The 13,908-nt window shown below is 38.4% G+C and overlaps 1 protein-coding gene and 1 long non-coding RNA gene across 5 annotated transcripts in view; one reads left to right on the forward strand and one right to left on the reverse strand.

Annotated features, from left to right (window-relative positions):
• Positions 1-13,908, forward strand: part of LOC139183646 (uncharacterized) — a 76,111-nt gene that overhangs the window by 55,742 nt on the left and 6,461 nt on the right. The gene's annotated exons all lie outside the window — the stretch shown is intronic.
• LOC109560541 (UDP-glucuronosyltransferase 2A1) overlaps positions 11,916-13,908 on the reverse strand; it is a 57,773-nt gene continuing 55,780 nt past the window's right edge. For all 4 annotated transcript variants that reach the window (XM_070791556.1, XM_070791555.1, XM_019962862.2 and 1 more), the window contains one exon: positions 11,916-13,396. In XM_070791556.1, the coding sequence (XP_070647657.1) occupies positions 13,117-13,396 (280 nt within the window). In that variant the 3' untranslated portion in view covers positions 11,916-13,116. The remainder of the gene's footprint in view (positions 13,397-13,908) is intronic.

A 13,908-nucleotide genomic window follows, 5' to 3' on the forward strand; every position in this document is an offset into this window, starting at 1 on the left:
CTTGATTCCAGCTTGTGTTTCACCCAGCCAGGTATTTCACATGAGGTACTCTGCATATAAGTTAAATAAGCAGGGTGACAATATACAGCCTTGATGTACTACTTTCCAAATTTGGAACCAGTCTGCTGTTTCATGTCTGTTTCTGACTGTTGCTTCTTGACCTGCATACAGATTTCTCAGGAGGCTGGTAAAGTTGTCTGGTATTTCCATCTCTTGAAGAATTTTTCACAGTTTGTCGTGATCCACATAAGTCAAAGGCTTTAGTATACTAAATAAAGCAGAAGTAAGTGTTTTCCTGGAACTCTCTTGCTTTTTCTGTGATCCAACAATCATAAAAAAAAATACTGGAGTAGGTAGCCATTGCCTTCTCCAAGGGATCTTCGCAACCTGGGGTTGAACCCACGTCTCCTGAATTACAGGTGGATTTTTGCTGTCTGAGTTACCAGGGAAGCCTGGGCTATACTTCTTGGCATGTAGTGTAGTTACTTTCTTATGACAAAATAACAAGGAACACATTATATATTCCATGTTACCCTGTCATAACAAAATTTCGTCTAGTCAAAGCTATGGTTTTTCTAGTGGTCATGTATGAATGTAAGAGTTGGACTATAAAGAAAGCTGAGTGCCAAAGAAACGACGCTTTTGAACAATGGTATTGAAGAAGACTCTTGAGGATTACTTGAATTGCAAGGAAATCAAACCAGTCCATCCTAAAAGAAATCAGTCCTGAATATTCATTGGAAGGACTGACGCTGAAGCTGAAGCTCCAATACTTTGGCCACCTGATGCGAAGAACTGACTCATTGGAAAAGACCCTGATGCTGGGAAAGATTGAAGGCGGGAGGAGAAGGGGATGACAGAGGATAAGATGGTTGGATGGCATCACCAACTTGATGGATATGAGTTTGAGTAAGCTCTGGGAGTTGGTGATGGACAGGGAAGCCTGGCGTGCTGCAGTCCATGGGATCACAAAGAGCCAGACATAACTGAGCGACTGAACTGAACTGGATTCTCCACATACGTGTGGGTTTATTTCTGGCCTTTCAATTCTGTCCCATTGATTTATGTGTCTGTTTTTCAGTCAATTCCGTGCTGTCTTGATTAATATAGCTTTGTAGTACAGTTTGAAATCAAGGAGCATGGTACCTCCATTATATTGTGTTCTTCATCTACAGATTTTCTGTTTGATTTTTTTTTAGGATTTAAATCTTCCTGGTAGAATATTCTTTCTGTTAATTAATTCATTACTTTTATTCCTGAGCTCACTGAATTGCCTTTCTGAGTTGTCTTGTAGCTTGAATTTCTTCATGATCACTATTTTGAATTCTCTATCAGATCATATTCCTTGTTTAACAATTGGTTTTTGGAGAACTGCCGTTTTCTTTTTTCATACAATTTTACTGTGGATCTTCATGGAGCTTGAAAAGTCGTTCCTTTACTGGCCCTACTGCAATAGTGAATGTCTTTTTTTTTTTAAGTAATTTTTTTTTTTAACTTGATTGTAATGATTCAGTGGGTTGGAAATTAGTTGTTCTTCTATTGTTTTCTAGTAAGTGGCATGATAGCACAAAATTTTGTTTTTTCTTACATGTGTTCTCTCTAGTTATATTTGAGAGTAGGCACTTTTCACCCCCCCACTAACTCTGTCAGAAAAGAAAATCTATGACCAACTAGACTGCATATTAAAAAGCAGCAACATTAGTTTGCCAACAAAGGTCCATCTAGTCAAAGCTATGGTTTTTCCAGTAGTCATGTACGGATGTGAGAGTTGAACTCTAAAGAAAGCTGAATGCCAAAGAACTAATGCTTTTGAACTGCTTGGAGAAGACTATTGAGAGTCCCTTGGACTGCAAGGAGATCAAACCATTCAATCCTAAAGGAAATCAGTCCTGCCTAATCATTGGAAGGCCTGATGCTGAAGCTCCAATACTTTGGCCACCTGATGCGAAAAACTAACTCATTAAAAAAGACCCTGATGCTGGGAAAGATTGAAGGCAAGAGGAGAAGAGGACAGCAGAGGATTAGATCGTTGGATGGCATCACTGACTCAATGGACATGAGTTTGAGCAAGCTCCAAGTGTTGATGATGGACAGGGAAGCCTGGCATGCTGCAGTCCATGAAGTCGCAAAGCATCGGACATGATTGAGCGACTGAACTGAACTGAACTCTGTCAGAGGTGTTGCTTGATGCTGGCACTGTCACCACTTTGGAGTCCTTGGTGCCCTGGTCTTGTTGGTGTCACTGACTTTGCTGTCTGTGGCTCTAGGAGAGAGGGTGCTTCTGCCTCTTCTGCCATTTTCTGACTCACGCACAGGCTTGGTCTCCACAGGCTGTGGGGAAAGATGTGGCAAAATGGGGATCACAGGTGCCTCTGCTGTAAGTGTTTGGTCTTTATCATCGGAGCTGGACATCAAACATAATTCTCTTTCGTAGAACACCAAGTCCTTCACTGTCAGTGGTGGCAACTGACACCAGTCTCTCCTATAAATAAATGAGGATTGCTGAATATGGAGAAAGAAGGGCCACAGATGGAAACAGGGGCCTATGAAGTGGTTCACAAAACCTGGACACGCTCACAATAACACAGGAGTGGAAGTCACTGCCTAGAGCCAGCAAAGGACACAGAGGTCTTCAGAAGGGTAAAGGTTAGTTTATGTAAATTTTTTTAGGGTTTAGTCTATGATTCAAAGTTCAGCTCACCGACTTCTCAGATACTGTGTAGCCAGTGTATGGCATTGTGCTTGTTATTGATTTTTTTTTTCATGTTCAAGTTCATATCAGTGAAGTCAAAAAGGCTATAAATTTGATGAATGATGGGTTATTTATCTAAGTGTGCTATCCATTGAGTATGTGCATAGTCATTGTAATATCTTGACTTAAAGAAATGGATAGGTAATTTCCTTCACATCTTTGCAATATTGAGACTTCCTGTACTTCACCCTTTTATTTGTGATAACTGAATTCTGAAAGACTCAAAGTCCAAGCGTTAATTATAGGCTGGTGGTCAGACAGAGGGCAAGTTCACACAGCTTAATGGAGCTTACATGACTTGCATGATTTTGTCCTACTAATATTTATTCATCCCAGCTAATTTCACAGATTGTACAAATAATCTGTTGTTCAGACACTCAGTTGTGTCCAACTCTTTGTGACTCCACAGACTGCAGCATGCTAGGCTTCCCCATCCTTCACTATCTCCCAGAGTTTTCTCAAATTCACATCCATTGAGTCAGTGATGCCAACCAACCATCTCATCTTCTGTCATTCCCTTTTCCTCCAGCCCTCAGTCTTTCCCAGCATCAGGGTCTTTTTCAATGAGTCGACTTTTCACATTAAATGGCCAAAGTATTAGAACTTCAGCATCAGTCCTTCCAATGAATATTCAGAGTTCATTTCCTTTAGAATTGACAGATTTGATCTCCTTGCTGCCCAAGGGAGTACCAAGAAGCTTCTCCAACACCATAGTTTTAAAGCATCAATTCTTTGGCACTCAGCTTTCTTTAAGGTCTAACTTTCATATCTTTTTGGCTGCACTGTGAGGCATGGGGGATCTTAGTTCCCCGACTAGGTATTGAACCCAGGCCCTCTGCAGTAGAAGCAGAGCATTCTAACCACTGAACCACCAGGGAATTCATATCCTTACATGACTACTGGAAAAACCATAGATTTCACTATCTATACAGACCTTTGTTGGCAAAGTGATGTCTCTGCTTTTTTAATATGCTCTCTAGGTTGGTCACAGCTTTTCTTCCAAGGAGCAAGCATCTTTTAATTTCATGGTTGCAGTTACCTTCAGCAGTGATTTTGGAGCCCCCCCAAATAAATCCTATCACTGTTTCCATATTTTCCCCATCTATTTGCAATGAAGTGATGAAACAGAATGCCATGATCATTTTTTGAATGTTGAGTTTTAAGCTAGCTTTTTTACTCACTTCTTTCATGGTCATAAAAAGGCTCCTTAGTTCCTCTTCACTTTCTGCCATAAGAGTGATGTCATCTGCATATCTGAGGTTATTGATATTTCTCCCAGAAATCTTGATTCCAGCTTGTGATTAATCCATCCTGGCATTTCACAAAAGGTACACTGCATATAATTTAGATAAGCAGGTTGACAATGTACAGCCTTGATGTACTCTCTTCCCAGTTTTGAACCTGTCCATTGTTCCATATCTGGTTCTGACTGTTGCTTCTTGACCTGCATACAGGTTTCTCAGGAAGTTTCTCAGGTGGTCTGGTATTCCCTTCTCTTTAAGAATTTTTCACATGTTGTTGTGAACCACCCAGTCAAAAGTTTTAACATAGTCAATGAAGCAAAAGTAGATGCTTTTATGGAACTCTCATGCTGTCTCCAAGATCCAAGAAATGTTGGCAATTTCATTTCTGGTTCCTCTGCTTTTCTAAATACAGCTTGAACATTGGAATTTCTCAGTTCATGTACTTTGAAACCTAACTTGAAGCATTTGGAGCATTATCATGCTAGCATATGAAATGCGTGCAATTGTGGGGGCAGTTTGAACATTTTTTGACATTGCCTTTCTCTGGGATTGGGATGGAAATTGAAAGGATTTCCATCCTTTCTTTCAGTGTCCTGTGGCCACTGCAGAGTTTTCCATATTTGCTGCCATATTGAGTACAGCACTGTCACAGCATCATCTTTTAGGATATGAAATAGATCAGCTGGAATATATCATCTCCACTAGAATTGTTCTTAGTAATTCTTCCTATGGCCCTCTTGACTTCACACTTCAGGATGTCTGGTTCTAGGTGAGTGATGACACCATCATACTTATCCAGGTCATTAAAGATCTTTCTTATGCAGTTTTTCCTCTGTATTTTTGCGACACGTTCTTAACATTATCTGCTTCTGTTAGGTCCACACTTTTTCTATCCTTTATTGTACCCATCATTGCAATAAATGTTCCCTTTGTATCTCTAGTTTTCTTGAAGAGATGGCTAGTCTTTCCCATTCTATTGTATTCCTCTATTTCATTGGATTGTTTACTTAAGATGACTTTCTTATCTCTCCTTGCTCTTCTTTGGAACACTACATTCAGTTCAGTTCAGTCGCTTAGTCGTGTCCAACTCTTTGTGACCCATGAACCACAGCATGCCAGACCTCCCTGTCCATCACCAACTCCCAGAGTCCACCCAAACCAATGTCCATTGACCCAGTGATGCCATCCAACCATCTCACCCTCTGTCATCCCCTTCTCCTCCTGCCTTCAATCTTTCCCAGCATCAGGGTCTTTTCAAATGAGTCAGCTCTTCGCATCAGGTGGCCAAAGTATTGGAGCTCCAGCTTCAACATCAGTCCTTCTAATGAACACCCAGGACTGGTCTCCTTTAGGATGGACTGGTTTGAACTCCTTGCAGTCCAAGGGACTCTCAAGAGTCTTCTCCAACACCACAGTTCAAAAGCATCAACTCTTCAGTGCTCAGCTTTCTTTACAGTCCAACTCTCACATTCATACATGACCACTGGAAAAACCATAGCCTTGACTAGACAGACCTTTGTTGACAAAGTAATGTCTCTACTTTTTAATATACTGTCTAGGTTGGTCATAGGAGTAAGCGTCTTTTAATTTCATGGCTTCAATCACCATCTGCAGTGATTTGGGAGCCCCCCAAAAAATAAAGTTAGCCACAGTTTCCACTGTTTCCCCATTTATTTTCCATGAAGTGATGGGACTAGATGCCATGATCTTACTTAGTTTTCTGAATATTGAGCTTTAAGCCAACTTTTTAACTCTCCTCTTTCACTTTCATCAAGAGGCTCTTTAGTTCTTCTTCACTTTCTTTAGCTCTTTAGTTCTTTTTTACTTTCTTTCTTCACTTCTTCACTTTCATAAGGGTGGTGTCATCTGCATATCTGAGGTTACTGATATTTCTCCCATCAATCTTGATTCCAGCTTGTGCTTCCTCCAGCCCAGCGTTTCTCATGATGTACTCTGCATATAAGTTAAATAAGCAGGGTGACAATATACAGCCTTGACGTACTCCTTTTTTTATTTGGAACCAGTCTGTTGTTTCATGTCCAGTTCTAACTGTTGCTTCCTCACTTACATACAGGTTTCTGAAGAGGCAGGTCAGGTGGTCCGGTATTCCCATCTATTTCAGAATTTTCCACAGTTTGCTGTGATCCACAAAGCCTTTGACATAGTCAATGAAGCAGAAATAGATGTTTTTCTGGCACTCTCTTGCTTTTTCCATGATCCAGCAGATGTTGGTAATTTGATCTCTGGTTCCTCTGCCTTTTCTAAAACCAGCTTGAACATCTGGAAGTTCACAGTTCACGTATTGCTGAAGCCTGGCCTGGAGAATTTTGAGCATTACTTTACTAGCATGTGAGATGAGTACAATTGTGCGGTAGTTTGAGTGTTCTTTGGCATTTCCTTTCTTTGGGATGGGAATGAAAACTGACCTTTTCCAGTCCTGTGACCACTGCTGAGTTTTCCAAATTTGCTGACATATAGAGTACAGTATTTTCACAGCATCATCTTTTAGGATTTAAAATAGCTCAACTGGAATTCCATCACCTCCACTAGCTTTGTTCATAGTGATGCTTTCTAAGGCCCACTTGACTTCACATTCCAGGATGTCTGTCTCTAGGTGAGTGTGAGTGATCACACCGTGAAGATCTTTTTTGTACAGTTCTGTGTATTCTAGCCACCTCTTTTTAATATCTTCCTCTTCTGTTAGGTCCATACCATTTCTGTCCTTTATTGAGGCCACCTTTGCATAAAATGATCCCTTGGTATCTCTAATTTTCTTGAAGAAATCTCTAGTCTTTCCTACTCTATTGTTTTCCTCTATTTTTTTGCACTGGTTGCTGAGGAAGGCTTTCTTATCTCTTCTTGCTATTCTTTGGAACTTTGCATTCAAATGGGTATATCTTTCCTTTTCTCCTTTGCTTTTCACTTCTCTTCTTTTCACAGCTATTTGTAAAGCCTCCTCAGACAACCATTTTGCTTTTTTGCATTTCTTTTTCTTGGGAATGGTCTTGATTCCTGTCTCCTGTACAATGTCATAAACCTACATCCATAGTTCATCAGGCACTCTGTCTATCAGATCTAGATATTTAAATCTATTTCTCACTTCCATTGTATAATCATAAGGGATTTGATTTTGGTCATACCTGAATGCTCTATTGGTTTTTCCTACTTTCTTCAATTACAGTCTGAATTTGGCAATAAGGAGTTCATGATCTGAGCCACAGTCAGCTCCCGGTCTTGTTTTTGCTGACTGTATAGAGCTTCTCCATCTTTGGCTGCAAATAATATAATCAGTCTGATTTTGGTGTTGACCATCTGGTGATGTCCATGTGTAGAGTCTTCTCTTGTGTTGTTGGAAGAGGGTGTTTGCTATGACCAGTGCCTTTTCTTGGCAAAACTCTTAGCCTTTGCCCTGCTTCATTCCATACTCCAAGTCCAAATTTGCCTGTTACTCCAGGTGTTTCTTGACTTCCCACTTTTGCATTCCAGTCCCCTATAATGAAAAGGACATCTTTTTTGGGTGTTAGTTCTAGAAGTTCTTGTAGATCTTCCCAGACCCATTCAACTTCAGCTTCTTCAGCATTACTGGTTGGGGCATAGGCTTAGATTACCATGATATTGAATGGTTTGCCTTGGAAACGAATAGAGATCATTCTGTCATTTTTGAGATTGCATCCAAGTATTGCATTTTGGACTCTTTTGTTGACTATGATGGCTACTCCATTTCTTCTAAGGGATTCCTGACCAAAATAAAGGATATAATTGTCATCTGAGTTAAATTCACCTATTTCAGTCCATCTTAGTTCGCTGATTCCTTGATTCAGCAGTGCAGTGGCTGCAACGGCACAGGAGCGGAGGAGAGGAGTTACCCCACTTTCAAGGTCAGGGGCAGTGGCTGAGAGGAGCTACTGCATTCAGATGGGTATATCTTTCCTTTTCTCCTTTGCCTTTATCTTCTCTTCTTTTCTCAGCTATTTGTAAGGCCTCCTCAGAAAACCATTTTGACTTGTTGCCTTTCTTTTTCTCAGGGATGGTTTTGATCACTGCCTAGTGAACAATGTTATGAACCTCCATCCATAGTTCTTTAGACACTCTGTCTATCCTATCTGTTCCTTTGAAACCATTTGTTCATTCCACTGTATAATCATAAAGAATTTTATTTAGGTCATATCTGAATGGCATAGTGGTTTTCCCTACTTTCTTCAATTTAAGTCTGAATTGTGCGATAAGGAGCTCATGACCTGAGCCACATTCAGCTCTGGGTGTTGTTTTTGCTGACTGTATAGAGCTTTTCCATCTTTGGTTGTGAAGAATATAATCAATCTGATTTTGGTACTGACCATCTGGTGATGTCCATGTTTAAAATTGTCTCGTGTTGTTGTAAGAGAGTGTTAGATATGACCAATGTGTTCTCTTGGCAAAATTCTGTTATCTTTTTCCTTGCTTCATTTTGTACACCAAGATCTAACTTGTCTCATTCCAGGTATCACTTGGCTTCCTACTTTTGCACTCCAGTCTCCTGTAATGAAAAGGACATATTTTTTTAGTGTTAGTTCTCGAAGGTCTTGTCAGTCTTCCTAGAACCGTTCAACTTCAGCTTCTTCAGCATTTGTGGTTGTGGCATAGACTTGGTTTACGGTGATGTTGAATGGTTTGCCTTGGAAATGAACTGAGATCATTCTGTCATTTTTGAGATTGTGCTTGAGTACTGAATTTTGGACTCTTGTTGACTATGAGAGCCTCTCCCATTAGGAAGCTTGCACAAGTCTCTCATCCTCATCCATCAGAGGACAGAGAGAATGGAAACCACAGAAATCTAATCAAAATGATCACAAAGGTCACAGCCTTATGTAACTCAATGAAATTATGAGCCATGCTGTATAGGGTCACCCAAGACAGATGGGTCATGGTGAAGAGTTCTGGCAAAATGCTGTCCACTGATGAAGGGAATGGCATTCCTGCCTTGAAAATCCTATGAAAGTATGAAATGGCAGTAAGATACGAAACTGAAAGATGAACTCCCAACGTTGGTAGGTGTCCAATATGCCATGGGAGAAGAGTGGAGAAATGGCCCCAGAAAGAATAAAGAGGCTGAGCCAAAGTGGAAATGAAGCCCTGTTGTGGATGTGTTTGGTGGTGAAAGTAAAATCCTATGGTGTATAAATAATAAACTTTATTAATAAAGTTATTAAATTATTTTTAATAAACTTTTTAAATTATTTTCATATCCATGCTTTCTCAAAGTTATGAGTCTTTTGTTTGTTCTTTGTCTGGAAAATTGCCATATCTTTCTGCATTTGTCTACTATGAACATGACTATTCCTATTTATTTATCGGCAATGGAGATTATAGTATGTGCCCATTAAAAGTCCTTGTCAGACAGTAATTTTTCATAAAGAAAAATACAGTGTTTATCTTGTTAACTATTACATCCCCTAAAAGAGCACACTGAGTCTCCAAAAAGTTTCCATATTTTCTCTAAAAATATCTGCTTGAATAAATGGGTGAATGAAATATCAGATTTCAAACTTCTTTCTAGTAGTTGTCATTAGCATATATGTGCTGTGTTTAGTTGCTCAGTTATGTTCAACTCTTTGCAACCCCATGGACTGTAACCTGCCAGGCTCCTCTGTCCATGGGGATTCTCCAGGCAAGAAACTGGAGTGGGTTGCCATAGCCTACTCGAGGGGATCTTCCCAGCCCAGGAATTGAACCAGGGTCTCCTGCATTACAGGTGGATTCTTTACCAGCTGAGCTATGGAGAAGCCCTGTATTAGCATGCATAATTTTGAGTACATATCAAGCAAACATGTAAATAAATATGTATAGTTATATACAAACATCCTCTTTTTCACTTACTGTTTTAAATTAATATATTTCCACAAAGTTATATTAAATGCATATGACTTTCTTACTCATTCTAATAAATTGAACATGTCTGTATGAAAGGGTTGTAAGTACTAGAGAAATGTACATAAATCACCAAATAAAACAGCTGAAGAAAATATATTCAATGAATTGTAATACTCATATGATTTTTCAGAGCTGTTCATTTTATTGAGCTATTACTTCTCATGATTATTCAATTAATAATTTTTAAAATTTTAAGTAAATGATTGTATCTGTAAAATTGGATGCATTGGTCTCTTTCTTGATAATTCATGTTTATTTTGAAATTAATGGATTTTAACAAGTTCCTTGGTTTTATACCATGCATCAATTAGAATGTTTATTTCATAATTGTTCATCCCTTCATTCTTGAAGCATCATCCTCTCCTGGTTTTCTAAGAAAGAACCCCCAGTTTTGTTCCTAATAACTAGTCATTCTTGCTTATTCTTGCTTCAAAGCTTCCTCTGAATCTGCTCATAATGGTGATCCTGGAATGCTTTATTCTTCATTTATCTCCCCAGACCTAATATCCTCAATTTTATTTTCAAATTTTATATCTCAGGATGCTCACATCTGTACACTGTATTAATTGAATTCCTCTACTCTGTAGCTTCTAGCTGTATTTAGGCAATGGGGGAAGATAGTAATTATATTTCATCATCATTCTTTTCCTGGCTTGAGACCACATCTTCAGCAATTGCTTTTTGCTTCCATTTCTATATCTTTGACCATCTGTTTCTTCCTCCATAGTTTCAATTCTCACTAAAGATAGCAGTAACATTCTAAGAGATTAGTGAGATTCTCAGGCAAAGGAAGAAACCTATAGATAACTAGGGTCAGAAAGGGAGCTATCAGGCAAGCAGCAGCTCTGGAGCTGAAGTTAGTCCTGTATGTAATGGGTGTCCAATCTCAGAAACCAAATGGGTGCTTGCACTTAGATAGTGTTCATGGTCAGCTGGTCAGGAATGGCCAGCCCAGCTCTCATGAGACCTAAACTATTTGCTACATTCTAATTAGCAAAAATAAATTGAGAATAGAGCAAACAAATATCTGTTCTCAAAACATGATTGTTAAAGTCAAAACATATCAGGATGACTCGCCTTTTTAGAAAGATAACATTTAACAAATACATATTTATCCTTCACAATAAATCTGTAGAATTTATTTTCATTTTCAGTATTGTACATTTTTGAGTGTGTGTGCACGTGTGCTCACTCACATCCAACTCTTCACGACCTCATGGACTGTAACCCACCAGGCTCCTCTGTCCATGGGATTTCCTACGCAAGAATGTTGGAGCAGGTTGCCACTTCCTACTCCAGGGATCTTCTCCACCCAAGGATGGAAATCACATCTCTTATATCTCCTGAAGTAGCAGGCAGATTTTTACCACTATACCACCTGGGAGGCCCCATATTCAAGGGGAAATACTTCAGTGATATAATTATTTTTAAATTGGAATTCATTTTCAATATACCATATTAAAATAAATAAGAGTTTTTTAAAGTTCAGTAAGTCTGTGGATGCCATTTATTTTTTTTCAGTTATATATCAAATATTGAAATTAAAACTTCAATTAAATGTGTCATTAAGTTTATAATGGATAAAGAAAGTAAAATCTTTAATGCATTTGTTAAATTAATGCAAAGCTGAATCCAATATAACTATTCCTCTTTAGTGCTTTGCATTGATACATATTTACTACAGCGTAGAGTTGGTTGAGGGGCTTCCCTGGTGGCTCAGTGGTAAAGAATCTGCCTACAAGGCAGGAGACTTGGGTTCAATACTTGGGTCAAGAAGATGCCCTGGAGAAAGAAATCCCAACCCATTCCAATATTCTTGCTTGGAAAATTCCATGGACAGAGGAACCTGGAAGGCTATGGCCCATCGGATTGCAAAAGAGTTGGACATGACTTAGCAACAAACAACAACAACACTCCTTGGTTGAATAGGTTTGTTAACATCTCATATCCTTGAACAATTAATTGATAAATTTAAATTTATTGAAAATAGAGACTGAAAACTATTATAATAATTGTATCAATCAAGTAAATATTTATTTTTTGACATAAAATGACACTTTTGATTATAGTGGCTATAGATTATGAGCATTAACAATTTTTAAATATAATGAATTGGACCTTAACTTCAAGATTATCCATTGTACTATAAGTTACAATTTTCATAAAATTATTAAAATGTTTTCTATATTTCTTGCTATTTTTTCTAAAAATTATCTCTTCTTCCTTAACATACTGCTGACATTCTCTGCCCTTGAGAAAAAATAACCAATAATTCAATAGATCTCTTGCTTGAAGGCAGTGTTCAGTCTCTTGTACAAAATGGTACACAAGAATATTTTCTGACTAAAGTCAGGAATGTAGGTATGGTTATCTATGTGTTTAATGAAAATCTGTAGATTTTCACTGTCCCTGGTGTGATATGCCATCACAGTTATTATCAATTCATGCTCTGACCTCAGTAACACTTGGCAAGCAGAAAGTCTTTTATGACAAATAAAATCATTACTCTTCTTGTAATAGACTAGTATCCTATGATGGTTTTCTAATTCGTATGTTCTAGCAAATATTGTGAATTTTATTCTTTGTGTTCTCTGCATCTATCAGCTCTTACTTACATTTGTGTAAGTACATTATGTTTTCCACAGGATTCAATATATTGTCAGTCAGCATATAACTTAAAGTTAAAAATAAAGAAAAAATTAATATTATGAATGAAAGTGAAAGTGTTAGTCACTCAGCCATGTCCAACTCTTTGCAACTCCATGGACTGTATCTGGCCTACCAGGCTCCTCTGTCCAAGGAATTCTCCAGGCAAGAATAATGGAGTGGGTTGCCATTCCCTTCTCCAGGGGATCTTCCCAGTCCAGGGATCTTCCCAGTCCAGGGATCAAACCCAGGTCTCCTGCACTGCAGGCAGATTCTTTACCTTCTGAGCCACCACGGAAGCTTGATACTATGAATAGACAAACATAAAATTATTTGTGTACCTTTCTTAGGAATGTTTGAGGAAGAGAGTAAAGCCAGATGGGAAAAGATAAAGAAAGAATGGAACATCCCCATGGTTAATGCTGTTGTTGAATTCTAGAATTTATATCTATGTTAAGGTAGAGACGAATGGAATTCTGGAAATAAGATGAAGATATATTTACGGTCATTGTGGCTAGAACGAACAGAAGTGCCCATGCAAGCCTTTGGCAAACTTAGAAAGATCTATTCTCTTTTTTTCTTCTTTCCTGTTTTACCAAATTTTCGACAAGAAAACAGACAGCATCTTGTAACCAAGAATACAGCTGTTGCCACACAGGCCAGCAGGAACCCGATCACATCCAGAGAGTGGTACTGGTACCAGGTGAGGTTGTGGGCGGCTGGCCTCAGGTGCTTGGCTCCTTTGTGGCGCATGACAAATTCGATCCAGAAGACTGCTCGGTCCAGGGGCTTTACAGGCTGATCATGGTGAATCCTTTTTAGCCTCATAGCATTCTCTTTATAACTGGTAGGCAAAAACATGGAAATTATATAGAGAGTTTTGTTTTCATTTAAGGTAAGTATAGTAATATTTCATAGCTTTTATCCTAAAGCTTTATTCTCTACAGTCATGACTCTAATTTATACATTACCATCTGTTAGGAGGATTCCTCCCTTCAGAGCTAAAAGAACTTTACACATTCAATTTTCAATATTTTTTAAAAATTAAATTTATCCTGTACTTAACAGGATACATGTATACATAAGGTAGAAAGAATAATTAATTAAAAGTATTACCCTGAAGATTCCTTTCCAAACACATTTCTCTCTTTTCCATGGAGGTAAAGACTGAATGCATGTTTATTATTGCCACACACTGCTTTGTAGTTTTACCCTGTTTGCATTTAGTTTCCATGCTTTTGAACTTTAAATAAGAAATATCATCTAATACGTATTTTTAAGAAGTTGCTTTTCTTGCTCAATATTGTATGTGAAATTTGTCTGTACTGATGGTTTACTCATGGTTTATTTTTTACT

The sequence above is a fragment of the Bos indicus genome, chromosome 6, assembly GCF_029378745.1.
Source record: "Bos indicus isolate NIAB-ARS_2022 breed Sahiwal x Tharparkar chromosome 6, NIAB-ARS_B.indTharparkar_mat_pri_1.0, whole genome shotgun sequence".
NCBI lineage: Eukaryota > Metazoa > Chordata > Mammalia > Artiodactyla > Bovidae > Bos > Bos indicus.